The sequence below is a fragment of the Podarcis gaigeae genome (genome assembly GCF_964106915.1).
Source record: "Podarcis gaigeae genome assembly, chromosome: 2".
Lineage (NCBI taxonomy): Eukaryota > Metazoa > Chordata > Lepidosauria > Squamata > Lacertidae > Podarcis > Podarcis gaigeae.
In genome coordinates, this window is record NC_139679.1 from 121,497,528 (window position 1) to 121,525,237 (window position 27,710).

General features: G+C 44.7%; 4 protein-coding genes across 8 annotated transcripts in view; 2 read left to right on the forward strand and 2 right to left on the reverse strand.

Moving 5' to 3' along the window:
- The window catches only part of LOC310837292 (uncharacterized protein), a 530,615-nt gene that overhangs the window by 398,935 nt on the left and 103,970 nt on the right, over positions 1–27,710 (forward strand). The gene's annotated exons all lie outside the window — the stretch shown is intronic.
- On the reverse strand, positions 93–7,248 carry LOC310837923 (uncharacterized protein). 2 transcript variants are annotated; one of them, XM_083725168.1, is made up of 7 exons: positions 7,079–7,248; positions 5,824–5,953; positions 4,533–4,902; positions 4,158–4,239; positions 3,167–3,248; positions 2,671–2,797; positions 93–2,439 (listed from the first exon to the last, which is right to left on the reverse strand). In XM_083725168.1, the coding sequence occupies exon 7, from the start codon at positions 2,382–2,384 to the stop codon at positions 1,494–1,496; it is 891 nt and encodes a 296-aa protein (XP_083581294.1). In that variant the 5' UTR covers positions 2,385–2,439; positions 2,671–2,797; positions 3,167–3,248; positions 4,158–4,239; positions 4,533–4,902; positions 5,824–5,953; positions 7,079–7,248; the 3' UTR covers positions 93–1,493. The 2 variants fall into 2 exon arrangements, with proteins under 2 accessions (XP_083581294.1, XP_083581293.1); XM_083725167.1 differs by lacking the exon at positions 3,167–3,248 and having other exon boundaries at positions 7,079–7,211.
- LOC310836296 (uncharacterized protein) lies at positions 9,132–18,293 on the reverse strand. The gene is made up of 7 exons (XM_083721386.1): positions 18,132–18,293; positions 15,994–16,501; positions 15,724–15,805; positions 15,298–15,380; positions 13,007–13,133; positions 10,614–11,376; positions 9,132–10,351 (listed from the first exon to the last, which is right to left on the reverse strand). Exons 2-6 carry the CDS (start codon positions 16,408–16,410, stop codon positions 10,637–10,639), a joined length of 1,449 nt encoding a protein of 482 aa, XP_083577512.1. The 5' UTR covers positions 16,411–16,501; positions 18,132–18,293; the 3' UTR covers positions 9,132–10,351; positions 10,614–10,636.
- LOC310837527 (uncharacterized protein) overlaps positions 21,062–27,710 on the forward strand; it is a 93,495-nt gene continuing 86,846 nt past the window's right edge. For 2 of the 4 annotated variants that reach the window (XR_014560570.1, XR_014560571.1), the window contains exons 1-6: positions 21,063–21,277; positions 22,173–22,660; positions 22,812–22,893; positions 23,752–23,834; positions 24,546–24,672; positions 25,345–27,132. Coding sequence is in view for 2 of the 4 variants with exons in the window: in XM_083724241.1 (XP_083580367.1) it covers positions 22,262–22,660; positions 22,812–22,893; positions 23,752–23,834; positions 24,546–24,672; positions 25,345–26,408 (1,755 nt within the window). In the remaining 2 variants the exon portion in view is untranslated. Of the gene's footprint in view, positions 21,278–22,172; positions 22,661–22,811; positions 22,894–23,751; positions 23,835–24,545; positions 24,673–25,344; positions 27,293–27,710 lie in introns of those variants that run through there. The other 2 variants (XM_083724241.1, XM_083724240.1) reach the window with 2 other exon arrangements.

Consider the following 27,710-nt stretch of genomic DNA (forward strand, 5'->3'; position numbering starts at 1 on the left):
AACCTAGCCTCCTATATAAACACACACACACACAAAAACATACCACCACCACCACCAATTCAAAATCAAGGACAGGTAAGCTGGAAATGGACTTGTTATTCATTTATTATTAATTTATAGCCCACCTTTCCTCAAATGAACTTGAAGTAGCTTCATAGTTCTCATATTCCCAATTTTATATATTCACAACAACCCTGAAAAAAGCTGACTGACATGAACCTTTCTCCTACCATCTGTGACTGGATTAAAGACTTTCTGATAGATCAGACGCAAACAGTGAGGATTGGACATGTAACATCGAATTCCTTAAAAATCAGTACTGGCACACCACAGAGACGTGTGCTGAGTCCCGACCTGTATTCATTGTATACGTACGATTGTATATCATCTGATCAGTCTACTGCAATTATTAAGTTTGCAGATGACACCACCATAATGGGTTTAATAACAGGTGGAGACGAATCAGCGTATAGAGGGGAGGTAAAAAAAAATATGTACATGGTGCCTAGGGAACAACTTGCACCTTAATATCAGCAAGACAAAGGAGGTGGTGTTGGACTTTTGGAGGAAGAGAGAACTAGCCCCGCTGTACATTGGGGAGGGCTGTGTGGAGAGAGTCTCTTTCTTTAAATTCCTAGGAGTTTATCTCAGTGAAGATCTTACTTGGAAAATAAATACAATCCAGGTGGTTAAGAAAGTCCAACAGAGACTCCATCTCCTCAGAGTATTGCGGAAGAACGATGTCAATTAACATCTGATGATCTCCTTCTACCGGTCAACAACAGAAAGTATCCTTTCATACTGCATCACAGTGTGGGGCACTGGTTTGAGATCAACTGATAGGAAGTGCCTACAGAGGGTGGTGAATACAGCACAAGATATTATGGGCTGTCCCGTGAATCCGCTGGATGAAATAGAGGAAGAACGTTGCCTCAGGAGAGTGAGGAAAATTCTCAGGGATGATTCACACCCTGGCTGGCATTTTCTTGATCTCCTGCCCTCAGGCAGACGATACAGAAGCATGATTAGTCGCACCAACAGGGTAAAGAACAGCTTCTATCCATGGGCTGTTAGGCTGCTGAATGAAAAGATAAGAACAAGGCAACTGACTTTCGGGTCTGGTGGGTGTGCGTCAGTAAAAGAGGGAATTAAGACTAAGATAGCTGAGTGGGGGTTGCTAGTGTAATCTCACTGTATACAAGTTGTACAAGTGACAATAAAGTATTTCAATATAACCCTGTGAGGTAGAACTAGGCTGAGAGCCACTGGCCCAAGGTTACCCAGTAAACTCCATGGGGATTTGAACTCTGGTCTCTCAGGGCTGCTTCAGTTTAAATGAGGGAGGGGTGTAGCTTAAGGAAGAAAAGGAGGGTACTCTACACCCCCAAGAAATATTTATATAGTTGTACCCTTATGTGCATCATTTCATGTATTTCCACTCCAAGCACTGGAATAGTTTATCCCATGTTAATTCAAAGAAATGAGAACTTTATTTACGTGGAAACTCTTTCCACACTGCAAACATTCATACCGCTTTCCCCTGTATGCATTCTTTGATGGGAAATTAGTGTTTTCTTCGCACTGAAGCTCTTCCCACACTCTGTACATTTATATGGTTTTACTCCTGTGTGAACTCTCTCATGACAACGGAGGTTTGCGTTTGTATTGAAACTCTTTCCACACTTCAAACAGTGATACGGTTTCTCCCCAGTGTGAATTCTTCGATGAGGAATGAGGTCTCTGTTCAGGCGAAAGCACTTTCCACACTCCAAGCATTTATATGGCTTCTCCCCTGTGTGAATCGTTTGGTGAGATGTGAGGTGCCTTTTCTGTGTAAAGCTCACTCCACACACCAGGCACTGATAAGGTTTATCCCCTGTGTGGATTCTTTGATGATAACTAAGATCAGTCTTCCGAATGAAACTCTTTCCACACTGCAAGCACTGATAGGGTTTCTCTCCTGTGTGTAGTCTTTGATGATTACTGAGAGTTATATTCTGTCTAAAGCTCTTCCCGCACTCCAAGCACTGATACGGTTTCTCCCCTGTGTGAAGTCTTTTATGATAAGTGAGATTTATCTTTCGAATGAAGCTCTTTCCACAGTCCAAACATTCATAGGCTTTTTCCCCTGTGTGAGTTTCTTGATGATAGCTGAGAGTTATGTTCTGTCGGAAGCTCTTTCCACACTCCAAGCACTTATATGGCTTTTCCACAGTGTGGGTTCTTTGATGAGTAGTGAAAGCTTTCATATCACTGAAGCTCTTTCCACACTCCAAGCACTGGAGTGGTTCCTCCCCTGTGTGAATTCTTGGATGTGTCATGAGGCCTGTCTTCTCATTTAAGCACTTTGCACCTCCAAAACATTTATATGGCTTCTCCACCATAAGGATCCTTTGAGGGGTAGTGAGGCTAAAACTTTGACAAAAGTTTTTTCACATGCTGCAACACAGATAGGAAACAGGTAAGAATCTGAGGTAAAAATGCTAATGTTGTAATCAATAAAAATCCAGTATAAGAAACGTGCAAAGAAAAATAATGCTAAAAGTTGATAGATTGTTAGACTTTCTAAACAGTTTTAAACTAGTACAGAAATTATGGGTGTTGCAGTCCTGTAATGTCTGTAATGCTAAAGATTCTCCTCTCCTGGACAAGTGAAACTTCGACCCTTACCAAGAAAGGTTGCCATCCCACAATTCTCCTCTATGACTTCTTTATGCAGATCTCTCTGATCAGGATCCAGAAGTGCCCACTCCTCCTTGGTAAAGTACACAGCCACTTCCTCAAAGGACACGGGACTCTGAGAAAAAAGGAAATAGTTGAAAGATTACATTAAGATTTATTGATTCCCAAAATCCATGAGACTCTTCAAGGAAGAGGGGCTATTCTGCAGAAATGAAACCTCCTTTAAAGATAATAGTTTGTGTTATCTATTACATTGGTTCCCAAACACTTTGCCCTGTGGATGTTGTATGATTTTTAATTGTTATTTCCTATATTGTATTTTATCACATGAAAATTTGAATTCCATGGAATGATTTAAATATTTGACTTCCTTGCAGGCAGTTCAGACAGAAGAACCAAGAAGCAGGGATTTCAGTTCAGGCCTAGGGAGGTGGGGACCGAGTAGCCTGCCTCCAGCCTGCCTCCTGTGATCTGTCCTCCCTACCTGATCCAGTTCAATAGCAACTGCTTCCCCTTGACCACGAAGCAGAGATGACTGATGAGGTCTTGCCAGCATCATTTCATCACTTGGGAGAAAAAAAACTGGCGATAAGCCAGGAGCACTTGCTTCTCTCATAGGTTAATCAGTGCATCCCTAAATACACATGGGTGTTAGAAATTCTTTTATCTGTTAAGCATACAGTGGTACCTCAGGTATAGAACTTAATTCGTTCTGGAGGTCAGTTCTTAACCTGAAACTGTTCTTAACCTGCAGACCACTTTAGCTAATGGGGCCTCCCGCTGCCACTGCGCCGCCGCCATGCGATTTTTGTTCTCACCCTGAAGCAAAGTTCTTAACCCGAGGTACTATTTCTGGGTTAGCGGAGTCTGTAACCTGAAGCATCTGTAACCTGAAGCGTATGTAACCCGAGGCACCACTGTATTTCAGAGCTTTATATTCTGTTTTATATGTGTGTGAAAGGACATCTCTTCCCTTTGGGGCTCTGGGCTGCCAGTTTCTTCCCCCAAAAGATTAAAGGGGCCTGTGGATTTATTTAACACTTGACCAAGATAAACCCAATTGAGATACATCCCATCAGTCATTATTATTATTATATTAATTTATATCCTGTCTTATCCCCAGCCCAGGACTTTAGGCAGCTTACATTAATTATAACCACACAGATGAAATACAAAAAGCTAAAACATAAAAAGAGAATAATTAAAATGTTGGTTAAACTCTAGGAGAATTAAAACAATATAAAAACAAATCTATTAAGATACAGATATTAAAAACAGCACAGCACTAGTAAAAGCCCTTTTCCACTGGTAAAAGCCCTTTCCTTAAAAAACAGTCAATTCCCAAAGGAAATATGGTCTTTCAGATAGCTTGGACCTAAGCGGTATAAGGTTTTATAGCTCATAACCAGCACTTTGATTTGCCCCTGGAATAAGACTGCTAGCCAATGTAGCTGTTCTAACAAGGGAGTTCTTACCCAGTGGCCCCTGTCCAGTGTCTGATGGAGCCCTCTCTGCCTCTGGGAAATCCAGGCCGGCTTTGGCAAATAGACCTGTAACCTGAAACAACAATAAGAATTGGAGACATCAACTGTGGAGAAGGATTGGAAAAGGAACAACAGAGGCAGAAACCTGAAGGGTTATTAGAAGTCTTTCCTTGGATGCTTTCAATTTTTGTGTTCCACAGAATTCAATTTGTTATGCATTAAAATACAAGAAATAAAATAAGCAACCAAGACACAATTAAAAGTAAATATAAATATTTAACGTTGATCAACTGAATAAAACTCATGGACCACTAGCAGCTCACAGACCACAGTTTGGGAGACCCCTGATCTAGATGACAACCTCACCTGCTGCTCTGCCTGCTTCCTCTCCTCTGCCTGACTCAGGAGGAAACCTTCGGCCAGGGCCACTGCCTGGGAACTGGTCTCTGCTCCACATTCCCTCACCCAGCTCTCCATCTCTGGGGGTAGAACAGCCAGGAACTGCTCCAGGATCACCAGGTCCAGCATCTGAGTCTTGGTGCATCTCTCCGGCTTCAGCCACTGACAGCAAAGATGGTGAAGTCGGCTGCAAACCTCTCGGGGCCCCCCAGCCTCCTGGTAGTGGAAATGCCTGAACTTTTGGCATTGCACATTTGTGCTGGGGGTGTCCTCACCTGGAATCTTCCATCCTGTTCTTTCCCACGGTTCCCATGGGCTCCTGGCCTGGATCCTCACCCTAGTAATAGGGTTGTCAAATTTGCAGATGACACAACCGTGATTGGGCTCATCTCTGAAAGGGAGGGTGAAACGGACTATAGAGATGAGGTGGAGCGGCTGACAGAGTGGTGCAGAACTAACAACTTGCTCATAAATACAAGGAAGACAAAGGAGCTTGTGGTGGACTTCAGGAGACAGAAGAGCAATGTCCAGCCACTTTTGATTGATGGGGTCTGTGTGGAGAGGGTAACAACGTTCAGATTTTTGGGTATTGAATTACAAGAGGATCTGTCCTGGAGTGTCAACACAAGGGGGCTTGTGAAGAAGGCGCAGCAGAGACTGTACTTTTTAAGAATCCTAAGGAAAAACCATCTTCCGCAGAAACTGCTGCTTGCCTTCTATCACTGTGCCATTGAGAGCGTGCTCACTTATGGCTTATGTGTGTGGTACGGAAGCTGTACTACCCAGGACAGGATGGGGTTGTGCAGAGTTGTGAAGGCAGCAGAGAGCGTTGTTGGCTGCCCACTCTCCACCTTAGAGCAGATTTATGCCACAAGGTGCCATAGGAAGGCACTGGACATAGTAAAAGATCCATCGCATCCTGGTCACTGTCTCTTTGAGCTTCTGCCGTCGGGACGGATTTACAGGACGATGAAGACAAGAACGAGCCGTCTCAAGAACAGCTTCTTCTCCAGAGCGATCTCGGCCCTGAATGGGAAACCTGGACTTTGAAAGTCATCTAATCTTCCTTGCTGTATTATATTATATTGTTTTAATTAGTGTTTTTATAGTTGTTCTGATTTTGTGTGGAGTGCCCTACCTGGGGGGATGGAGCAGCCAAGTAATTTCGTTGTCCCTGAGAGGGGGCAATGACAATAAAGATATTATTATTATTATTATTATTATTATTATTATTATTATTATTATTATTATAATAAACAGACCTCTTACCACTTCAGGCCCAGCTGAGTCTTTCTCTTCCATCTTTGAGATCTGATCCCTCCAGCAGGGTCCAAGAAGCTTCTCTTGCTTCTGCTGAAGACTGCTGTTACTGGAGTCACTGCCAAGTCCTAAAAATTCACGGCATTGATGGGTGAGTGAATTATTACGCTGTCAGGACACGAAGATTTCCCCTGAGGTAATGTGGATGAGTCCAGCCACCCATCAGAAGGAAGGGCAGGTGAATGACAAGAGGACTCTAAGATGAGCTTCTGGGGAGGTTCCTTCATGTGTGGGCCATGGATTAAAGCCTTCAACCTGGTTGAAGGTCAGAAGGGAGCTGGTTTGGTGTAGGGCTAAGACCTGGAAGAGATTAGAGTTCTAGTAACTACCCAACCAAGAAGCCCACTGGGTGACCTTTGGCCAGTCACTGCCTCTCAGCCCAACCTACCTCACAGGGTGGTTGTGAGGATAAGATGAGAGGAAGAAGCATATCTGCTACCTTTAGTTCCTTGGATGAAAAGGTGGTATGTAATTGTAACAAATAAATACATAAATAAGGTGCAGCATCCGTCCAACAGCTCTGTTGCTCACAGCTCCTCCCTCTCTCAGATGTACATAGAAAAACAGGACAGTACACATCAGAAAGGTGAGTTGGGGGTTGTTGGAACTCTGTTGGGGAAGTTGGTTTAAGGTGGGTTACAGAAAATTGGTATTGACAAGTTAATATTTATTCAGCGTTTGTGATTGAGTTAATTTCCCAGTATTTGCTCTCTTCCCAGGTACATAGAAAAAGGATTTACCAGCGGCACTGGCATTGACAATGCCATTAATTTACAGATCAGGAGATAAGCATGTAGATACAAATAATGATACTGTATGCAGTAAATTACGTTGCCACCTAGAGGACAGAGTTTACATACAGAGAAAAGTCATTACAATTTTTAGGTGGCACGCTAAATGCATTTGTTATAGGGAAAAAATGGGTGCCATTTATTCACTCTTGAAAATGAGATAAAGGCATTTTCTCAACGTTCTATTGCAGCTCAGGAACTTGACAGCTCAGGGAAGGGTTTCTAGCCTAGGGAGTGCGGGGAAGGAGTTGGGGTGTCATCAGGCATTTATTTACATGCCCTAGAGTAGGCGAAATGACAGCTGGGTGTCCAGTAAAATTCTTATATCATACTCAATGTGCAGCTGAGGATGAATTTCCCTAGAGCTCAGCTCAGTGTTGCACAAAATGGGGAGACACTCACCAGGATACACAAGGGGTCATCGATGCAGCTCCTGGGAGAGTCAAAGCCCACTTTCGCCCCCACTCTGCAAGCAGGAAGCCACGCAAGTCGGAGCTGCATTGGCTATGGAGGATCCCGGCTGCCCCCTCCTCCCTAAATTCCTCCCCTCCCCCTTTCTAGGAACCTAGCTCTCTCTCTCTCTCTTTGGAAAGAAATCATAGGCAGAACACATTGCACATGTTTCTGCTCCATTCATAACAATAGTCGAATGTGAACCTGAAGTTGAGGGTTGGTTTCCTAGAGGGGAAAATAATAGCGGGTGATGGGGACTGGGTCTCCCAGACAGGGGTCAGCAAACTTTTTCAGCAGGGGGGCCAGTCCACTGTCCCTCAGACCTTGTGGGGGGCCGGACTATATTTTGAAGAAGAAAAAAAAGAATTCCTATGCCCCACAAATAACCCAGAGATGCATTTTAGATAAAAGGACACATTCTGCTCATGTAAAAACACGCTGATTCCCAGACCATCTGCGGGCCGGATTTAGAAGGTGATCCGGATCCGGCCCCTGGGCCTTAGTTTGCCTACCCATGCTCCAAAGCAACTTGCCAGCTGCTTCCTGCCTCCGCCTCCACCTTTGCTGCAAAGGCTGCATGGGGCGTGGGAAGTGACTGGATTCCTTCTTCTGCTGTAAGGGCTGCTTCTGGAGTTTACCTCCCAGTCTGGGGTGGGCTCCCCTTTGCGCTGTGGGTGAAGGGGGGAGTCAGAGGGCCTGGAGGGGGAAGAAGCCTGGGAAAGGTGGAGGTGGAGATGCGGGGAGATCAGCCAGTTAAATTGGGATAAAAATGGGGGCAGAGCTTTTGAGGAGGTGGAAGAGGGGGTGCCAACTTGAACAAAATACAGGGGGGCACGTAAGCCCCACCCTGCATAATCGACCACATGATGTGGCATGGACATACCATGGGGACAGCCCCCTCCAATATTTTATTGGGGAGGGGCTGAAGGAACCTGGCCTATGGGAGTTGGCTCCTATGTCCCCCATGCATCCCCCACCAGAACACAACTGGTGAACCCCAGTTCCAGATGGTCACTGCTGTGTCCTACATAAAGGGGAAAAAACAGTTATGATTTAGTCAGAAATGTAGGTGAGCTCAATAGGCTAATAAATGACCTAAGCATTATTGTAAACAGGTAAAAAACGTCAGCAGGGACGCGGGTGGCACTGTGGGTTAAAGACTCAGCGCCTAGGACTTGCCGATCGAAAGGTCGGCGGTTCGAATCCCTGCGGCGGGGTGCGCTCCCGTTGCTCGGTCCCAGCGCCTGCCAACCTAGCAGTTCGAAAGCACCTCCGGGTGCAAGTACATAAATAGGGACCGCTTACCAGCGGGAAGGTAAACGGCGTTTCCGTGTGCAGCTCTGGCTCGCCAGATGCAGCTTTGTCACGCTGGCCACGTGACCCGGAAGTGTCTCCGGACAGCGCGGGCCCCTGGCCTCTTGAGTGAGATGGGCGCACAACCCCAGAGTCTGTCAAGACTGGCCCGTACGGGCAGGGGTACCTTTACCTTTACCTAAAAACATCAGCAGGTTTAGAATAAATTCAGCAGTATAAAGTATGTGGAAATAAAATGTGAAAAGAGAAGATATGGATTGATTAGAATATGCAGTGGTAAAAGATCAAGCCATGGAAAGGTGGAAATGTCTCAATTTTTGATTGTAATAATGTTGAAAACTGTAATGATGAAAAAACAAATAAAACCATATTGTAAAAAAAAAGATCTTCTGGTCTGAAAATTTATTCAATGAGCATTTCTAGAGCTGAGTGGCAGCTTTGATATGAATTAGCCTTGCCAGCCAAGACAACCTAGACAGCCTTTTAGCATAGAAGTCAAAGAAAGAGGGTGACCATACATGTGCAAAAAGTCCTGAATGGCGTAGTGAGAACTTGTGGAAAGCAGTTTTCTCCTCCCATTCATAGTCCTAGAAGCTCAGGCTATCCCATGAAACTGACTGGTGAGAGATTCAGGTCAGGTATAAGGAAGTACCGATTGACACAGAGCATATATATAAATATATTTATATCTTATAGGGCTTTATTCACCTGCTGCACAGTCTCATCAATGGATAAAAACTAATCAGGGAAAACAAGAGTGTCCCTATTGCAATTTTTTAGATAAATAATTACATAAAGATATGGACAGTTTCTAGTTGCTCACTTCCTACCTGAAGCATTTCCTTTCCCCATTCATAGCAGTGGGTTGTATCTAATGTTAATCCTGCCCAAAGTACACCCACTGAACTTAATGAACATGACAACTTGGGTCCGTTAATTTCAGGGTGGTCCAACTTTTCATACCAAGGGGCTGCAAGAATACTTTATCGCAGAACACATGAGCCACAGAATGAATTAAATTTCCATATTGTAAATTGAAGTGTTCACAATATAGTTAATATTATTTAATATACACAATTAAGGAAATTAATGAAATATACAGTACCTAAGTAAATACACATATATTTAATATATTTAATTATTAAAACAAATTTAATACACAAACAGATGTAGGTTGTTAACACACAGAATTTTTTTTAAAAAGGCTTTAAGATTCCCTCCCGCTTGAATGTTGTGGGGGCCACGAAAAAAAGCTGGACCACCTTGGTCTACTCTAAGCAAGATTAACACTGCATATGACCAGTTTGAATGATGTCTCTCTATATGAATTCCCTAATGGGAAGAAGGGAAAAATTTGGATGGAAGCATTTTTTATGGATTCACCCCATGTGATTTCTCTGATAAGTGAGCATCACTCTCCCAAGTGTTAATACAGTTTCCCCCTTTTAAATTCATTGATGGCAATGGATATTTATGTTTCTTTGAAGCTCTTTCCAAACTCCAAGCACTGTAGGCTGCATAAGAGTCTATTGGGGCAATGTCCCACCAAGTGAAATTTCAAGCAAAAGCCCTATTTAGGGAAGTTTTTGATGTGTGACATTTTAATGTATTTTTAATCTTTGTTGGAAGCCACCCAGAGTGGCTGGGGAAACCCAACCAGATTGGCACGGTACAAATAAATCATCATCATCATCATCATCATCATCATCATCATCATCATTTAACATCCCTTCCCACCCCTTCTCAAAACCTCACAATCTTCTGCCAGAATACATGTGCAAAGTCTTGAAGGTGCTATTATGTTCTTTTTGTTGTCCTATTACAAAAAAAGAGTAGGATGGGCCACACTCCTGGCACTGAAATGGATTCTTCCTGCTGTGAAAACCTCAATGAAGATGGGAAATGGTACTGTATTTTTTGCTCTATAAGACGCACCAGACCATAAGACGCACCTAGTTTTTGGAGGAGGGAAACAAGAACAAAAATATTCTGAATCTCAGAAGCCAGAACAACAAGAGGGATCGCTGTGCAGCGAAAGCAGCGATCCCTCTTGCTGTTCTGGTTTCTGGGATAGCTGCACAGCCTGCATTCGCTCCATAAGACGCACACACATTTCCCCTTATTTTTTAGGAGGGAAAAAGTGAGTCTTATAGAGCAAAAAATACGGTACATTTAATAAAATTATTTCCCCATTTACAAGCATTGATATTGTTTCTCCCCTGCATGGATTCTCTGATGGGAAGTGAGACTTTCCTTCCAGCTGAAGCTCTTCCCACATTCCAAGCACTGGTAGGGTTTCTCCCCGCTGTGGATTCTCTGATGGCGGCGGAAATGTGTGCTTCTGTGGAAGCTCTTTCCACACTCCAAGCACTGGTAGGGCTTTTCCCCTGTATGAATCCTTTGATGGGAAGTGAGACTGTCCTTCCAGCTATAACTCTTCCCACATTCCAGACACTGATATGGTCTCTCCCCAGTATGAATCCTTTGATGGGAAGTGAGACTTCTCTTGGTAGTGAAGCCAATCCCACATTCCAGACACTGGTAGGGTTTGTTCCCACTGTGAATTCTTTGATGGGCATGGAGGTTGGAGCTCTGACTGAAGCTCTTTCCACATTCTAAGCATTCATACGGTCTCTCCCCTGTATGAATTCTTTGATGACGACAGAAATCTGTGCTTCTGTTAAAGCTCTTCCCACAATCCAAGCACTGATATCGCTTCTCTTCGGTATGAATTCTTTGATGGGAAGTGAGATTTTTCTTCCAGCTGAAGTTCTTCCCACATTCCAAGCACTGATAAAGTTTCTCCTTGTTGTCAGTTCCTTGATGGGAACTCTGATAGATGCTTTCTCCACACTCCAGATATTCATATGGCTTCTCTACTGTGTGGAGTTTGTCATGGTCTCCCTGATTCTTGGCTTTCAATTTGTCACCTTCTGCAATGACAACAAAAACTAATGAGAGAGCCTTAGGAGGAAACGGAACTCCAAATTACTGAACAATGCCCAATAATGGTTGTGACAAAGGAAGAAATGGACTTTGATGAGAGGCAGATCTTACTACAGAATTAACTCCCTTTGGTCGCCAGCATTAACTGAGAGCTGGCTTGCTACAGACTGTTGAATCTGGCCTGTGTAAAACTGGGTTCGGCTTAGTGTCGAAGATCATTGGGTCATCTTTGACCAATCACTCTCCCTTTCAGTCTAGCCTACTTCACAAGGTTGATGTGCAGGTAAATGATACAACCATGTCCATTCTCTTCAGAACTGCGAGGAGCAATAGAAAAGATGAAAATACGATAGAATGTAAAGGTTAGGCTTAGAAGTTCCATGGGCAATCCCTGACTTCTCTAGCTAAAGCAATGGTGGTGAACCTCTGGCACATGGGTCTGATGAGGGCCTGTGAGGTTGTTTTCTGCTAGACCTGCAACTTCTGGCGTGGGAAGGTAAAAACGTTGCTGTAAATGAAGAACGAGGAGCTTAAAATACACTCCTGATTGCTCCTTGCTGGTGGGGCTCCCTCTCAGTAACCATCAGCTGATCGTCTCTGTCAGGATGTCCCACTGGGATCAGCAGCATTAGGGAATTCTTCATCAGGAACTGCCTAGGTCACCTGATGAGGCTCTTGGAGCTGATCAGCTGATGAGCCCTGAGATTCATCACTTTGAAGTTCATCTGCAATTGCCTATGAAAGGCAGTTAAGCCAAATAGCAATTATAAAAAGGGGTGAGTAGAACTCTGGGTAGGGAGGACTCTTGAAGAGATATTTCCATGAAGGCAAAAGCATCATATAGCTATGGGAACCTGAGATGAGTAAAAGCGCACCTCTTTTCTGAGATGGATTGCTGTTTGGGCCAATCATGAAATCCATCTCTGAAGTCAGTGGTTTCCTTTGGCCAACCAGAAAATTAATGAGGGGCTAATTCTACCCTGAGCAACCCTGAAACTCACATTTCAAAGGCCTGGTAAGTTCAGACCAGTCTGATAATTCTTTAGAAGGGCATAACTGGTGTACGAGTCCTGAGACAACACAGTAGATACCCAGTATGTTTCCGAGCACAATTAAAAGTGTTGGTGCTGACCTTTAAAGCCCTAAACGGCCTCGGTCCAGTATACCTGAAGCAGCGTCTCCACCCCCATCATTCTGCCCGGACGCTGAGGTCCAGCGCCGAGGGCCTTCTGGCGGTTCCCTTATTGCGAGAAGCAAAGCTACAGGGAACCAGGCAGAGGGCCTTCTCGGTGGTGGCGCCCACCCTGTGGAACGCCCTTCCAGCAGATGTCAAAGCGATAAACAACTACCTGACATTTAGAAGACATCTTAAGGCAGCCCTGTTCAGGGAAGTTTTTAACGTGTGATTTTACTGTATTTTTGGTTTTTATGGAAGCCGCCCAGAGTGGCTGGGGAGGCCCAGCCAGATAGGCGGGGTATAAATAATAAATTATTATTATTATTATTATTATTGTCCAAATGCTGTACGTGGTGCCACTGAGCTGCATCAGATCATTCACCATAAAACAGACATACTGAATTTCACAGCAGATATTATCATCCAATGGGGAGCCATACCAAGAGACGCCACGATCACACAGTTCTCCTCCATGACACTGTTATGCAGCGTTCTCTGGTCAGGATTCAGCAGGGCCCACTCCTCATCCGTGAAGTATACAGCCACATCCTCAAAGAACACTGTACCCTAAAATTAAAAGAAATTATATCCTCCTGATAGACAGAATAAAAGCTTTCTACTACTATTTGCTGTCCAATATATTCTATCTATTAAGTGCTGTGCTGTCTTAATTGGGTTCTTTTATTTCCCATTTTAAAAGTGGGCATTTATATTTTAGTATCTGTGTATCTGGTGACAATAGTCACGAAATCAAAAGACACCTGCTTCTTGGGAGAAAAGCGATGACAGATCTAGACAGCATCTTAAAAAGCAGAGACATCACCTTGCCAATAAAGGTCCATATAGTTAAAGCTATGGTTTTCCCAGTAGTGATGTGTGGAAGTGAGAGCTGGACCATAAAGAAGGCTGATCGCCAAAGAATTGATACTTTTGAATTCTGGTGCTGGAGGAGACTCTTGAGAGTACCATGGACTGCAAGAAGATCAAACCTCTCCATTCTGAAGGAAATCAGCCCTGAGTGGTCACTGGAAGGACAGATCCTAAAGCTGAGGCTCCAATACTTTGGCCACCTCATGAGAAGAGAAGACTCCCTGGAAAAGACCCTGATGTTGGGAAAGATGGAGGGCACAAGGAGAAGGGGATGACAGAGGACGAGATGGTTGGACAGTGTTCTCGAAGCTACGAACATGAGTTTGACCAACTGCGGGATGCAGTGGAAGACAGGAGTGCCTGGCATGCTCTGGTCCAGGGGGTCATGAAGAGTCGGACACGACTAAACAACAAAATCTGTGCAACTGGTTTTTACACTGCTGATAAGTCTTGCTGGCACCTGTCTGTCTCAAGAGACAATGGAGTGTTCCTCCAGGGGTGAAGTCAAACCACTGCATTAGCAGCACCAAAGTGACCTCCCTGGGGCACAATCCTGAGCAGTGTGTCTGGAGGTCCTGGGCTGCCCACATGACAAGACCCCGCTCTCGGCCTCACTGATGTGGTCCAAAGGAAAGCAGAGCAAGAAGTTTGGGACCAGTTTGGTTGCAGCAGTTGCTGGAAGGAGGTGTGGAACTGCAGCCCAACCATCTTAGGGACTCCAACCCCCTGTTCTCACAGTGGCCAATGGGAAGTCCGCAAGCAAGGCCTAGGACACAACAGCACTCTGCCCACCTGTGATTTCCTGCAACTGGTATTTGGAGGCATAATGTCCATGACAGTGGAGGCACAACACAGTCACTGTGGCTTGTAGCCACCGATAGCTTTATCCTCCATGACCTTGTCTAATCCTCTTTTAAAGTCATCCAAGGAGTGGAATGTGAATGGACAAAGGGCGATGCTAATCTGGTCTGGAAACAGAGTGCTCGAAAGGTTACACGCGTCAAATGGATATTCACATGTTCGGGAAACAACAAAGGTGCAGATTGCAAGGAAACAACAAAGGCTAGCCATGAAAACGGATTAAAATTAATAGAAGGATGAGAAGGTGATTAAAGAAGAAGAATGAAGTATCCAACAGGAAGCAATGGATATATGTTTGTAACATGAGCGGGAAACCTTTTTTCTTTTCTTTTTTAATGTATTAAATTTATTCAGTTTCATTTGACACCCACAAGTCCTAGTGTAATGAGAGAGGGAGAAACATTTGCCCACACTGTGTAGAATTTTATACACTTCTATTCTGATGGGTCAGTGCTTGACCTGACTTTTATTCTGCTTCATTGTGGAAAAAATATTTTTTAAAAAATTAAAATTGTCCAGTAGCTCCTTAGAGACTAAGTTTGTTCTTGGTATAAGCTTTCATGAGCATGGACACGAAAGCTTATACAGAAAACAAACTTAGTTGGCCTCTAAGGTGCTACTGGACAATTTTTATTTTTGAAAATATATTTTGACTGCGTCAGGCCAACACGGCTACCTACTTGAATTGTGGAAAATAGTCCCTCTTTGGCCTCTAAAATAAGTGTGGGACCGTCTGGGGAGCTGAGACCAGGCTTCCTAGCTTCAGAAGATGCAACTGGCATACATTAGAGAATTGACTCCAGCGCGAAAGAATGTAAAATAAAGAAGAACCTAAAATTAATAGCTAACTGCTAGGCGACATGGCTCCTTATTCTCAGGATTTAAACATTCATTGAGTAGCTTTGAAAGCAAAGTGGAAGAGAGAGAGATTGCTAAAGTCTGAAGGAGGGGGCAGGAGAACCCAGACTGCCCCCAGTCTCCTGGATGACCCTTCCCTTACCTGATCTTGTTCCACTGAAACTGCTACCCTTCTATTGCAATGAGGAGATGCCTGAGGTGATCTTGCTGAAATCATTCCTTCACCTGCAAGATATAAAGGGGGATAGAAGACAGGAGCACACGCTTGTCTCCAAGATTCAGCAATGCATGCCTAACTACACATGGATCTTAGACGATACCTATTGAGTGTTTCTACTCATTTTATGTTATAGTGTGGAACACATCTCTCCCGCTTTGGATGCTTGGAAAAAAAGGTCGAAATGCTGGTCTCCATGTATAAATGATGAAATGTTGTAAATCAACACATTTCTCAGTGGTGGAAAAGGCTGGAAGACAACAATCTACTACTCCAAATGATTAAAGGGGCCTTGGATTTATTTCAAAATCAATAGACCAGATTGAGATACAAATTAAGATCAATCCTCACCCAGTAGCCCCTGTCTGGTGTCCAATGGATTCCTCTCCACCTCTAGGACATTAGTGCCCCTTTTTGCAAACGGATCCTGTATCTGAAACAGTAACGAGGATGGAAGACATCAAATGGGGAGAAGGGTTAGAAAAGCCATGACAGAGGTAGGAACCGAAGAGTTGCTGAATATTCTTCTTTGGATGTTTCCCCCCAAAAAATTAAGAGAATTTTTGGGACGCCCTCCCTCACATTCTGCGCCCCTTGAGATTATCTAGATGAAACTCTCACCTGCTGCTCTTTCTGCTTCTTGACCTCTGCTTGACTCAGGAGGAAACCTTCAACCAGGGCCACTGCCTGGGAACTGGTCTCCGCTCCACATTCCCTCACCCAGCTCTCCATCTCCAATGGAAGGACAGTCAAGAATTGCTCCAGAATCACCAGGTCTAGGATCTGAGTCTTGGTGTGCTGCTCCGGCTTCAGCCACTGACGACAAAGTTGGTGGAGTTGACTCCAAACTTCTCGGGGCCCCTTGGCCTCCTGGTAGCAGAACGCCCTGAACTGCTGGCGCTGAACATCTGAGCTGAGGTCATCCTCCTCACCCAGGATCTTCTGCACTGTTCTCTCCCAAAATTCCCTACTGCTCCCGGTCTTGATGGCATCACGGCCTCTTCCTTTTTCAGGGCCTGCCAAGTTTTCCTCTGCCATCTATGCTCCAAGGATGTCTCCAAGAGGTCTGAAGGAAGTCCTCAGTCTTCTGCCAATTTCAGTCTGCCCTAGTTAGAAGCGCTACAAAGACCTATAAATCCAAGACGTTGTTCTGTTATTAGACGCTACACTGTCAGGAGAGGAAAAATTGTTCCCTGAGCCAGCCTGGAGGGTTCTTTTTAGCAACCAGGCCAGATTATAGTGATGCAATAGCCCTCCTCGATTGAAAGTTATGAAGCAAAATGTGCCGGCCACCTTTTACGCCAGCTTTCCTCAACCTACAGGCCACGGGACACTCCTGGGCCTCAGCACCCTTCCAGGTGGGCCTTGCAGCCTCAACACTCCCCATCCTCACTCTTAGATATAAGCAAGGCTGGCTGCTTCTCTCTGTTTCTCAGTGGTGTTGCAAAGGCAAGGGAGTCAGCCTGGTTCCTCAACACCCTTTCTTTCATTGCTTTAAAGCAAAGAGTGAATTAGTGAATTCAGAACTGTCATAACAAGTGAGTTGTTTTTGAGCATCAGGCAAAAGTTTGGAATCACCCAGGGTCCCGAAGAGAGACTGTCCCCCAACCCACCCTGATTTAGTGCATCCTTTTCATCCTAGCAAGCTAAAGGCAGCTTTTTTGTAACATCTGAGATCACAAAAAGGTTGTTTTCTGCAAATCCTTCTACACAGTCATGTGACTGAAAGTCCCCTGGCAGGTGTGAGCAATGGGGCTCTGCAGTGCCCCACCACCAATTGGCCAGAGAGTGTATTAAAGGGGATTATTTCCCTTTCATACAACAGGATGTGGGGCAGTCATGAGAATTTTTCCCACGGAGGAGCAAAGCATTGCTATGATTATTAAGTATTCAATCTATATCCCACTCTTCCTTACGAAGGGGTAAAACACTGAAAGGTGGGGGGAGGCTAGTTTGTCCCCCAAAATGTACACACACACACAGACACACACACACACTGCCTCAGGTTCTACAAATACTAGAAACTTTGTCTCTCTTTTAAAATAGGAATCTGGATTATGGTTCATGGAGAAGGGAGGAATTTTCCCCTTACACACCCACTAAACAAATCCATTCGACCATGTTGGTTTGCTTTCAGTCGGTGGTCTCTGCTGCATTTGATTCCTTTGATTAAAAGACCGCAAGTAGTTTTAAGGAATGTTTTCCATTCAGTCTCATGTTTGGGGGTCTGCATGTCTGAATGGGCACATGCATGTCAGTCAGGAGGCTTGATATCTCCACTTGCTTTTTTGGGGGGGAGGGGTGCATTATCATTTTAATCAAATGGCAGTCAAATGCGCACTTCAATTGAGGTCAGCTCAGCGTGGTACTTTAAACACTTCCCTCTGGTATGATTGACATCCTATGCCCTTTTAAAATCTGGGCTTTTTGGGGAGGACGGGTTATTGGATTTCTGTTGTTTTTATTTTGATTCTGCATTTTGCGGTTTTATATTTTGATTTTATTCTGTGAACCGCCCTGAGACCTATATAGGGCAGTATCTGAATTCAATATAATAAATAATAATAACAATAATAATAATTCCAAAGCGGCCACTTGACCCTGCAGAGAGGGAATAGACCTGATCCCTGACTTGGGTGCTCTGGGGTGATCTCGGATGGATCAGCTGAGCAGGCACCCTCCCCGCTGCAGCCCTGGGAATCCCCTTTACCCAAATGCATCAAATTGGGGCGCGGGGGGGCGCGGAAATAGAGACTCACCAAACCTCAGAGGTGTCCACCGATGTAGCACTTGCGAGGCACAAAGGCCACTTTCGGACCCCGAAGGTGGGAAGCCAGGAAGGGGCACCGTGGGGGGGGGGGGAATGTTTGTTCTTGGTGTTCCCCCTCCCTCGCCCCCAAATCCCATTTCCCTTCCTCTCTAGGAAACCAGTTCCGGCCCATTTTAACCCTTAGAAAGCCAAGCAGCGAGAGGGGCTGCGCTTAGCTCGGTGGTGCAACTCCTGCAAAAGGCGTGAGGAAGCTCCAAGCTTAATCCGGGACATTTCCACGTGGCAAGTGATGGGGAAGAGATCCAGGGAGAGAGAGAGATGGCCAGGCTGCAGCGTCAGTTATCTTAATTTGGGTATAACTGTAAACTGATTATTGTTGTTGTTGTTGTTGTTGTTACTACAAAATAAAAAAATTCCTTCCAGTAGCACCTTAAAGACCAACTAAGTCAGTTCTTGGTATGAGCTTTCGTGTGCATGCACACTTCTTCAGATACACTGAAACACCAGACCCTTCTATATAGTGAGAAGGTGGGGAGGGGTATTACTCAGAAGGGTGGTGGGAATGGGTGATTGGCAGATAGCTGTGATGAGCCTGTTGACGACTCTTAACGACTGCAATAGGTCTTACAGGAAGAAGCAAGGGGTGAAAAGGTGAAAAATGGCTTTGTCATGTATAATGAGATAAGAATCCAATGTCTTTGTTCAGACCAGGTCTCTCCATGGTTTTAAGTTTGGTAATAAGTTGCAATTCAGCAGCTTCTCTTTCCAGTCTATTTCTGAAATTCCTTTGTAATAGAACAGCTACTTTGAGATCTTGTATAGAATGTCCTGGGAGATTGCCAACACTGTCCTTCAGCTCTCTATATTGGACAAACAGGCCAAACCTTACGCCAAAGGATAAACGGACATAAATCTGACATCAGGAATCACAAGACAGAGAAACCAGTAGGAGAACACTTCAATCTCCCAGGATTCTTATCTCTTATGCACACAAAAGCTCATACCTAGAACTAACTTAGTTGGTCTTTAAGGTGCTACTGGAAGGAATTTTTTTATTTTGTTTTGACTATGGCAGACCAACACGGCTACCTATCTGTTGTTGTTACTGTTATTGCTTTTATTGATTTATTGGTTTGTTGCTTGTATAGGATTTTTTTAAAAAAATGCTTGGTATTTTGTTGTGTTTTATATGTTGTAAGCTGCCCAGAGTGGCTGGGGAAACCCAGCCAGTTGGGCGGGATATAAATTAAAAGTTGTTGTTGTTGTTGTGCGACTTTCAAAGGAGGAATCAGGCCCTGAACTCGAGGGTGTTTCGGTCTGGGGCTGCATACATGCCCAAGACACTGCAAAAGGATCCTGGGGAACTGTGGTATGTGAATGGTGCTGGGAACTGTAGCTCCGAGGGGTACACTACAGTTCACAGGATTTGCACACATGCTTTAAACGTATGGCGTGTGCGTTGCTCCAGAGCTTCAGATTTCTTGATCCAAAGGACTGGGCTGCCTGTAACTGATCAGCTTCAGCGGTGCCCTATGATTGTAGAATTGTGGAGTTGGAAGGGACCCCGGGGGTCATCTAGTCCAACCCCCTGCAATGCAGGAATGATCTTTACATTTGGCTGTTTACTTCCAATTTACGGGCTCCCCATTCCAGCGCAGGAACCCTGGTCTGCCAGCCTCCTCTTTTAGAAGCAGCTAACACCAGCAACACTTCCTGCCAACCTAGCAGTTCGAAAGCACGTCAAAGTGCAAGTAGATCAATAGGTACCGCTCCGGCGGGAAGGTAAACGGCGTTTCCGTGCGCTGCTCTGGTTCGCCAGAAGCGGCTTAGTCATAGAATCATAGAATCATAGAGTGGAAGAGACCACAAGGGCCATCGAGTCCAACCCCCTGCCAAGCAGGAAACACCATCAGAGCACTCCTGACATATGGTTGTCAAGCCTCTGCTTAAAGACCTCCAAAGAAGGAGACTCCACCACACTCCTTGGCAGCAAATTCCACTGTCAAACAGCTCTTACTGTCAGAAAGTTCTTCCTAATGTTTAGGTGGAATCTTCTTTCTTGTAGTTTGGATCCATTGCTCCATGTCCACTTCTCTGGAGCAGCAGAAAACAACCTTTCTCTCTCCTCTATGTGACATCCTTTTATATATTTGAACATGGCTATCATATCACCCCTTAACCTCCTCTTCTCCAGGCTAAACATGCCCAGCTCCCTTAGCCGTTCCTCATAAGGCATTGTTTCCAGGCCTTTGACCATTTGGGTTGCCCTCCTCTGGACACGTTCCATTTTGTCAGTGTCCTTCTTGAACTGTGGTGCCCAGAACTGGACACAGTACTCCAGGTGAGGTCTGACCAGAGCAGAATACAGTGGCACTATTACTTCCCTTGATCTAGAAGTCATGGACACTGGACACATGACCCGGAAGCTGTACGCCGGCTCCCTCGGCCAATAAAGCGACATGAGCGCCGCAACCCCAGAGTCGCTCACGACTGGACCTAATGGTCAGGGGTCCTTTTATCTTAACATCAGTAATCGCTGCCACTCTCATGGAAGGTGTAAAAAAAGATATCCATTCCCTTTCAGGCCAGAAGGGGGCGAAGAAGAAACACACATATATACAGAGGGCAAACCAAGGTTTAATGTGCTGCGATAAGACAATAGGCACACAAACGCAAACCACAGTTCCTCGTGATTCTTCTGCAGGGGTTAAATGTGCTTTGGATGTATTTGGAGTGCACGGAGAGATGCAGAGGGAGCTGATCCTGCTGCTTGGCGGTCTCACCCCCCCCCCCAGAGGTTTTCCCCATAGCTTGTCACCTTAAAAAAAAAAAAAAGCAGCAATGTCCAGCATTGAACTTGGGGGGCTTCTGCCTGCAAAGAGCTACTGCCCTGCCTCTGGCGTTGCAGGCAGCCCCTCTCGCCTTTTTGGCTTTGTAAGGGTTAAAGCGAACCGAACTGGATTCCTAGAGCGGAAGGGAATAGGGCGGGAGATAAGGGGGGTTTGCAGAGTCCTCCAGGAGAGAAAGCCCCTCCCTCCAAAGCCCCTCCCTGCTTGGCTTTTCCCCGGGGGGGGGGGACGGGACGTGGTCTTTGTCTCTCCCAGCGCTGCATTGGGGGGACCCTTCTGGGATCCGGTGAGTTGCTGTTCCCCCTTTATTTTGTGTATTTGGGCGAAGGGGAGTCCCAGGGCTGCAGGAAGGAGGGTGCAAAGGGGACCTGATCCATCCAGGATGCCCCCCAACCACGGAGGGCAGCCTTTTTCTCTCCCTCTGTGCAAAGGCAGGAGATGCGTTTTGAAATATTGCAGGGAGGGGAGGATTTAAAGTTGATCTCAGTGCAAGTGTATCTCCAATTGAGCTTTGATTAGATTTAGTGGCCCTTCCCCGTTAATCAGGCAGTGGCTTCATCAAGGCTCCTGGCGACACCATTCAGACGTGCAACTCCTGTGAGACAGAGAGGATGATGTGAGACCGAATACAAAGCACTGCTCAGAACTATTGGAGGGCTAATAATCAGAGGACTCAAATGCAGGAGAGAGTCTGACTGAAAGTAATCATACCTTTGCAATGTTTATTCGAGACCCAGTCAGATGGGTGGGGTACAAATAAAAAAATCATTGTTATTTTTAATGGGAGAGGAGAAGAAATGGATTCCCACAGATTCCCAGCTATATTTTTTGTTGTTTTAAGGAGTGCTGTAACAAAAGCCTGGGAAGAAATCATCTCCTCAGCCCCCGTGCTGCAATTGCTACATCCCACTTTTGCAGCAAAATACAGAACAACCAATTTGCCAGCCTTGACAAATAGCAGCAAAACTGCCTTTCTTTCTGTATGCTTTGAGTAATGCTGGTTTAGATGGTGGCCTGCGTATTTTGTTTTGTAGCTTTCCTTTTAGGAGAGATAGAGACTCCTGCTGCACTGCTATAATCTCGCCCTGGTTCTAGCGAAACTCATCCAGGCTTGCCTGGAGAATATTTTCCCTTTCCTGGCAGTGTAGCAATCCCGTAACACAACAATGTCGGTTTTGTAGGGGTTGGTATCAGCTCTAATTAGGACAGACTGAAATTGACCTAAGACAGGAATTCTTTTGGACCTCTTAGAAGCTACCTTGGAGCAGAGATGGAAGAGCAAAACTCAGCTGGCCCTGAAAAAGGAAGAGGCCACAGTACCATCAAGCCTGGGAGCTCTGGAGTATTCTGGAAGGTCCTGGGTGAGGATACCCTCAGTTCAGATGTGCAGCGGCGGCAGTTCAGAAATTTCTGCTACCACGAAGCCAAAGGACCCCGAGAGGTTTGCAACCAACTCCATCATCTTTGCCGCCAGTGGCTGAAGCCAGAGCAACACACAAAGAATCAGATCCTGGACCTGGTGATCTTGGAGCAGTTCCTGGCTGTCCTCCCCCTGGAGGTTGAGAGATGGGTGAGGGAGTGTGGGGCAGAGACCAGCTCCCAGGCAGTGGCCCTGGCTGAAGGTTTCCTCCTGAGCCAGGCAGACGACAGGAAGTGGAAACAGCAACAGGTGAGAAGGCATTCAGAATGTGAGGGAGGGTATATCAAAATTCTGTGCTAATATCCCACCATTTTGGGGGGGGGAGCATCCAATGAAGGTTGTCCAACAACCTCTGTTCCTCCTTCTCGATCCCTGTTTTGACTCCTTATTACTGTTTCAGGGACACAATCTACTTGCAAAAATGGACACTGATTTACCTGAGATGGAGATGATTCCATTGGACAGCAGACAGAGGCTACTAGGTAAGGACGGTTGGGATGTATCTCAGTTTGGTCTCTCTCTGTTTTTTTTTTTTTTTTAATATATTTTTATTAAGGATTTTCTTGTTTTACAGAAGTGTAGTGCCTCGTATTTTTTTCTTCTTCTTCTTCCATGTAACGTTTTTACAAATCCGTTTCATTTGTTGAGGCATTGGGAGAAGAAAACAGAAAGAAAAAAGAAAGGGGGGTGGGGAGAGGGAGGATGGATGGGGGTGGGGTCGGGTGGCGGTGTTTCTATTATGTTTAATGTATGTAGAGTTTGGTGTCAGCGTTGCTTGTGTTGTTCACTTGTGTTCCTTTGGTGGTGAGAGAGGTTGGGGTTGGCTTAGGGTGTGATTGTTTGCTTGTGATTGGCTGTGGTGATCTTTGTTTTCGTGTGTGAGTGAGGTGGGTGGGTGTTTTGGATCAGGTTAGCCATATTGATTTGTATGCTGTTGGTGGATTATTGTCGTTGTCCTGTTGGGCTGTGTATGTGATAAAGGGGAGCCATACCGGGGTGAAGGCGTCTTCTTCTGTTTGTCCCCGTGTCAGTTTCAGTTTATTAGTTAATTTTTCTAGTAGGGCTGTTTCCCATACTATTTGGTACCATTGGTCTTGGTCTCTCTCTGTTGAGTGTGAAATAAATCTAGTGACTCTTTTAATCTTTGGTGGCAGACGAGACTCCCCTGCAGCCTTTTTCACTGCTCCCAATTTCCCTTAGGTGCTTTTACACAACTGATACACAGAATGGGTATAAATACATGTATTTATAAAGACTCATTTGTAGATAAATGCTTATCACATAACCTCTGAAACAAGCAAGTGCTCCTGGCTCCCCACCACATTTTTTTTCCCTCGCAGGTGACTGGATGATGCTGGCAGGACCTCCTCAGCCATGTCCTCTTCACAGTGGAAGGGAAGCAGCTTCTGTGGCACTGGATAAGGTAGGGTTGGCAGGTCAGTGGGGAAAAGAGGCTGGGGGCATCCAGCATATCTCTGTCCCCTCCTCACCTCCCTGGGCCTGAATGAATCTCTCTTTCACTTTGCTTCTTGGAAGCCTGTCCTCAATAAAGTCTTTGAAGGCCGCTCAGGGAAGGTTTCAATCCAAAGACGGATGATCAGCCCCTCAACTTAACTAGGCCTTTGGATGGAGCTAGAACAGCGGTGTCCAAACTTTTTTCAAAGAGGGCCAGATTTGATGAAGTGAAGGGCCGTGAGGGCCGACCAAAGTTGTTGACTGTACCTTGGTTCCCGAATGGCTTAGTTGGTGAACAAATTGGCTCCTGAATGCCACAAACCCAGAAGTAAGTGTTCTGGTTTGTGAACGTTTTTTGGAAGCCCAACGTCCGACGTGGCTTCCGCTTGAGTGCAGCCAATTGGAAGCTGCACCTTGGTTTTTGAACGCTTTTGGGAGTTGAACAGACTTCCAGAACGGATTAAGTTCAAGAACCAAGGTACCACTGTATTTATAAATTCAAAAAATGCTTAATACTAAGGTAGATTTTCAAGAAGCTAACAAAGAAGAAAAGGCAGTTACACAAAGATAAAACACCCATCGTTGAAATACACAATTTCCATTAAAACCTTAAGTAAACACCCATAATTAAAAAGTGCTAAAAATGGTCCAATCAGGAAAGGCTTCTTTTTTCTTTTAGAGTCCAGCATCCTTCGAGGATGTGGCTGTGCATTTCACAGATGAGGAATGGGCACTGTTGGATCCTGACCAGAGAGCTCTGCATACAGAAGTCATGGAGGAGACCTGTGGGATCTTTGCCTCTCTTGGTAAGGCTCCCAATGGCTTGATAGTATCTGTTGTGAATTATCAATTGTTATCCACAATCAATTGCTGATAAAGATGATGAATCCCTATATTCTGATGTGTTTCAAAGGTGTTACCTACATCATTAGGGATTCTTTTTTTATATATAAATAATGTTTATTAGTTTTTAATTACAAAATTCCAATATATGCCACATTGTATCAATGCCAAATTACAATTGCAATTCAAATATAATTAAACAGCCAATTACACATGCGGTACATATTTTTTATGACTTCCTGTGTGTTAGATTTCAGGGTGCAGTATTTTTGTTTACATTCTGCTTCTGAAGGGTTATTTAATCCAATTCCATTCATTCTTAATCAAAGTCCCTTATCCACAGCTACAATGTTTTTAACTTCCATTCGTATTGAAACATTAATAATTTATATTTCTGCAAGAAACGTTCTGTAATCTTTCTATTTCCTGTGCGTGAGGTTTGTTTTATATTTATATTAATTTATTTTGTTTTGCCCATATTGTTTCTTCATTCTATTTAGTCTTCGTCCTGCAAAGCTCAGCCACTTTTGGTCTTTCTTTCTCCCTTTGTCTCAAAAACATGAGGCTGTAATTGCCATACATAATGTGAGGCTCCATTTATTACTAAGGCTCTAATCAGTTTGTCTTCATTTCAGATCATGGAGAATTGGAAAGCAGAAATAAGAGAAACTGCTATGAAATCTATACAGTGGGGGAGCCATATAAATATTGGGAGTGTGGAGAGAGCTTCAGTCAGAGCTCCCTTCAAATAATTCATACAGGGGAGAAACAATTTCAGTGCTTGGAATGTGGAAAGAACTTTATTCGGAGTGATCATCTCACTTCCCATCAAAGAATTCACACAGGTGAGAGACCATATCAATGCTTGGAATGTGGAAAAAGCTTCAGGTTGAAACATAATCTCACTTCCCACCAAAGAATTCATACCGGGAGGAAACCGTATCAGTGCTTAGAATGTGGAGAGAGCTTCCGCTGGAAGAGAAGTCTCACTTCCCATCAAGGAATTCATACAGGGGAGAAACCATACGAATGTTTAGAATGTGGGAAAAGCTTCAGTCGGAGACACCATCTCACTTCCCACCAAATGATTCACAGTGGGGAGAAGCCCTATCAGTGCTTGGAATGTGGGAAATGCTTCAGCCAGAGTTCACATCTCACGACCCATCAAATAATCCACAGCAAGGAGAAACCATTTCACTGCTTGGAATGTGGAAAGAACTTCAGTCGGAGCAGCCATCTCATCCTCCATCAAATGATTCATACAGGAGAAAAACCATATCAGTGCTTGGAATGTGGAAAGAGCTTCCGCTGGAAGGAAAGCCTCACTTCCCATCAAAGAATTCATACTGGGGAGAAGCCATATCAGTGCTTAGAATGTGGAAAGTGCTTCAGTCGGAGCAGCAGTCTCTGTTACCATCAAAGAATTCACACAGGGGAGAAGCCATATCAGTGTTTGGAGTGTGGGAAGAATTTCAGTCAGACCTCCCATCTGTATTCCCATCAAAGGATTCACACAGAGGAGAAACAGTTTCAGTGCTTGGAATGTGGTAAAACCTTCAACTTTAAGAAAAACCTCACTTCCCATCAAAGAACTCACACAGGGCAGAAACAGTATAAATGCTTGGAATGTGGAAAGTGCTTCAAAGACAGTGAGAGTCTAAGTTCCCATCAAAAAAGTCATACAGGGGAGAAACCATAAAATGAGTGACAGCTGAGGGTCACTGGTGCGGCTTGGCTACTTAGAGGTCACAGTGGCTCCACTAAGCTGTTTCTCCCTATGCTTTCTTGCGAAGTTACTTAAGCATTGCAGTTGAACAAATTCTGTGCATCTAACATACTGGAAACTGGTTCAGAAGGACTGGTCTCTGCCATCACTGCTGATTCACTGCTAGGACAAAAGTTGTATTGCCTCCACGTGTACTGTTTCTCTGCCTGTTGCCTTCCTCTGCAAAGTGGACATGTAAAGATTACAGTTGTATAAATGCTCAGGAGCTAACTAAGTATCTTACTTTGGTTCAGAAACGCTGTCAGAATTCCTGGAGTTGGTTCATGCCACGATAGTATTGATGTATATACATCGATAGGTAGCCTACATGTGAAGAGATTTCAAAAGAGTGTGTGAAAGGATATTGTTAGGAGAATCTGCTTACTCTGTGTATTAAGGAACGTTTGTGCAGGGATCAGTAATATAAAGCAGACATGATGCCTCCAGTTCTGATAATGCAGGCATGCTTTTAGTCCAGTGGACTCTGTTGGGGTAGCTGGACATAGGAACGGGTTCCTCCGCGAATATCAAACACCCCACGGGCAAGGTGATCACAAGTGCAAGGTCAAATGAACCAGTTACGGTGGTAACAGCTTTGAGGCCTCACTATATGTATAATTAATGTATGTCAACTCGTTCAGTTGTACAGTGGTGTTGTGTCTTGGTTAGTTGGTGTTAGAGCAACAGTGATAGCTTGTCTCTGTATACACTTGCATCTGAGAAGCCTACAAACTGGAACTTACTTTTCCGTGCTTAAATTGGCACAGAGCTGTTTACTGAACCTATTACTTTTACAGCATTAAAAGATTTGGACCTTACTCTGCTTCTGTGTGGTGAGTGGTGCCTCAAGCAAGATCCACACTTCCACATCAGATTCGCAACAGCCTCCAGTCTGTGGGTTCCGCACTGTTATTCTGACCGAATAAAAGCAGTCTTAAAACATTGGTGTGGTTAACTGGAGAAAAATCCACTTCAGATTGGCATATCTCTGCACATTGGCAGCCATCTCATTACTTGAACTATTGTTTAAAGGGACATACTAGACTACTGTACTTGGAAACCTGGGGGCTGCTGTTCCTCTTAAGTAGGCACTAGAGAAAGAAGCATCTTATTGATTCTATTAAAAACATCAGAAGCCCTTCTTTGTGTGCCTACTCCATGAGAGGTCCAGATGGTGACAACATAAGAATGGGCATTTTATGTAGTGGCTCCCTGTTTGCGGAATGCTCTTCCCAA

Excerpts from the sequence above, each read along its gene's own strand:
- LOC310836296 (XM_083721386.1), bottom strand. The coding sequence starts at position 16,410 with ATGGCAGAGGAAAACTTGGCAGGCCCTGAAAAAGGAAGAGGCCGTGAT. Across the intron at positions 13,134-15,297 it reads TTTCAGTGGAACAAGATCAG|GGTACAGTGTTCTTTGAGGA; the intron begins GTAAGGGAAGGG and ends TTTTAATTTTAG. Across the intron at positions 11,377-13,006 it reads TGTGATCGTGGCGTCTCTTG|AAGGTGACAAATTGAAAGCC; the intron begins GTATGGCTCCCC and ends TTGTCATTGCAG.
- LOC310837923 (XM_083725168.1), bottom strand. The coding sequence starts at position 2,384 with ATGGTGGAGAAGCCATATAAATGTTTTGGAGGTGCAAAGTGCTTAAAT.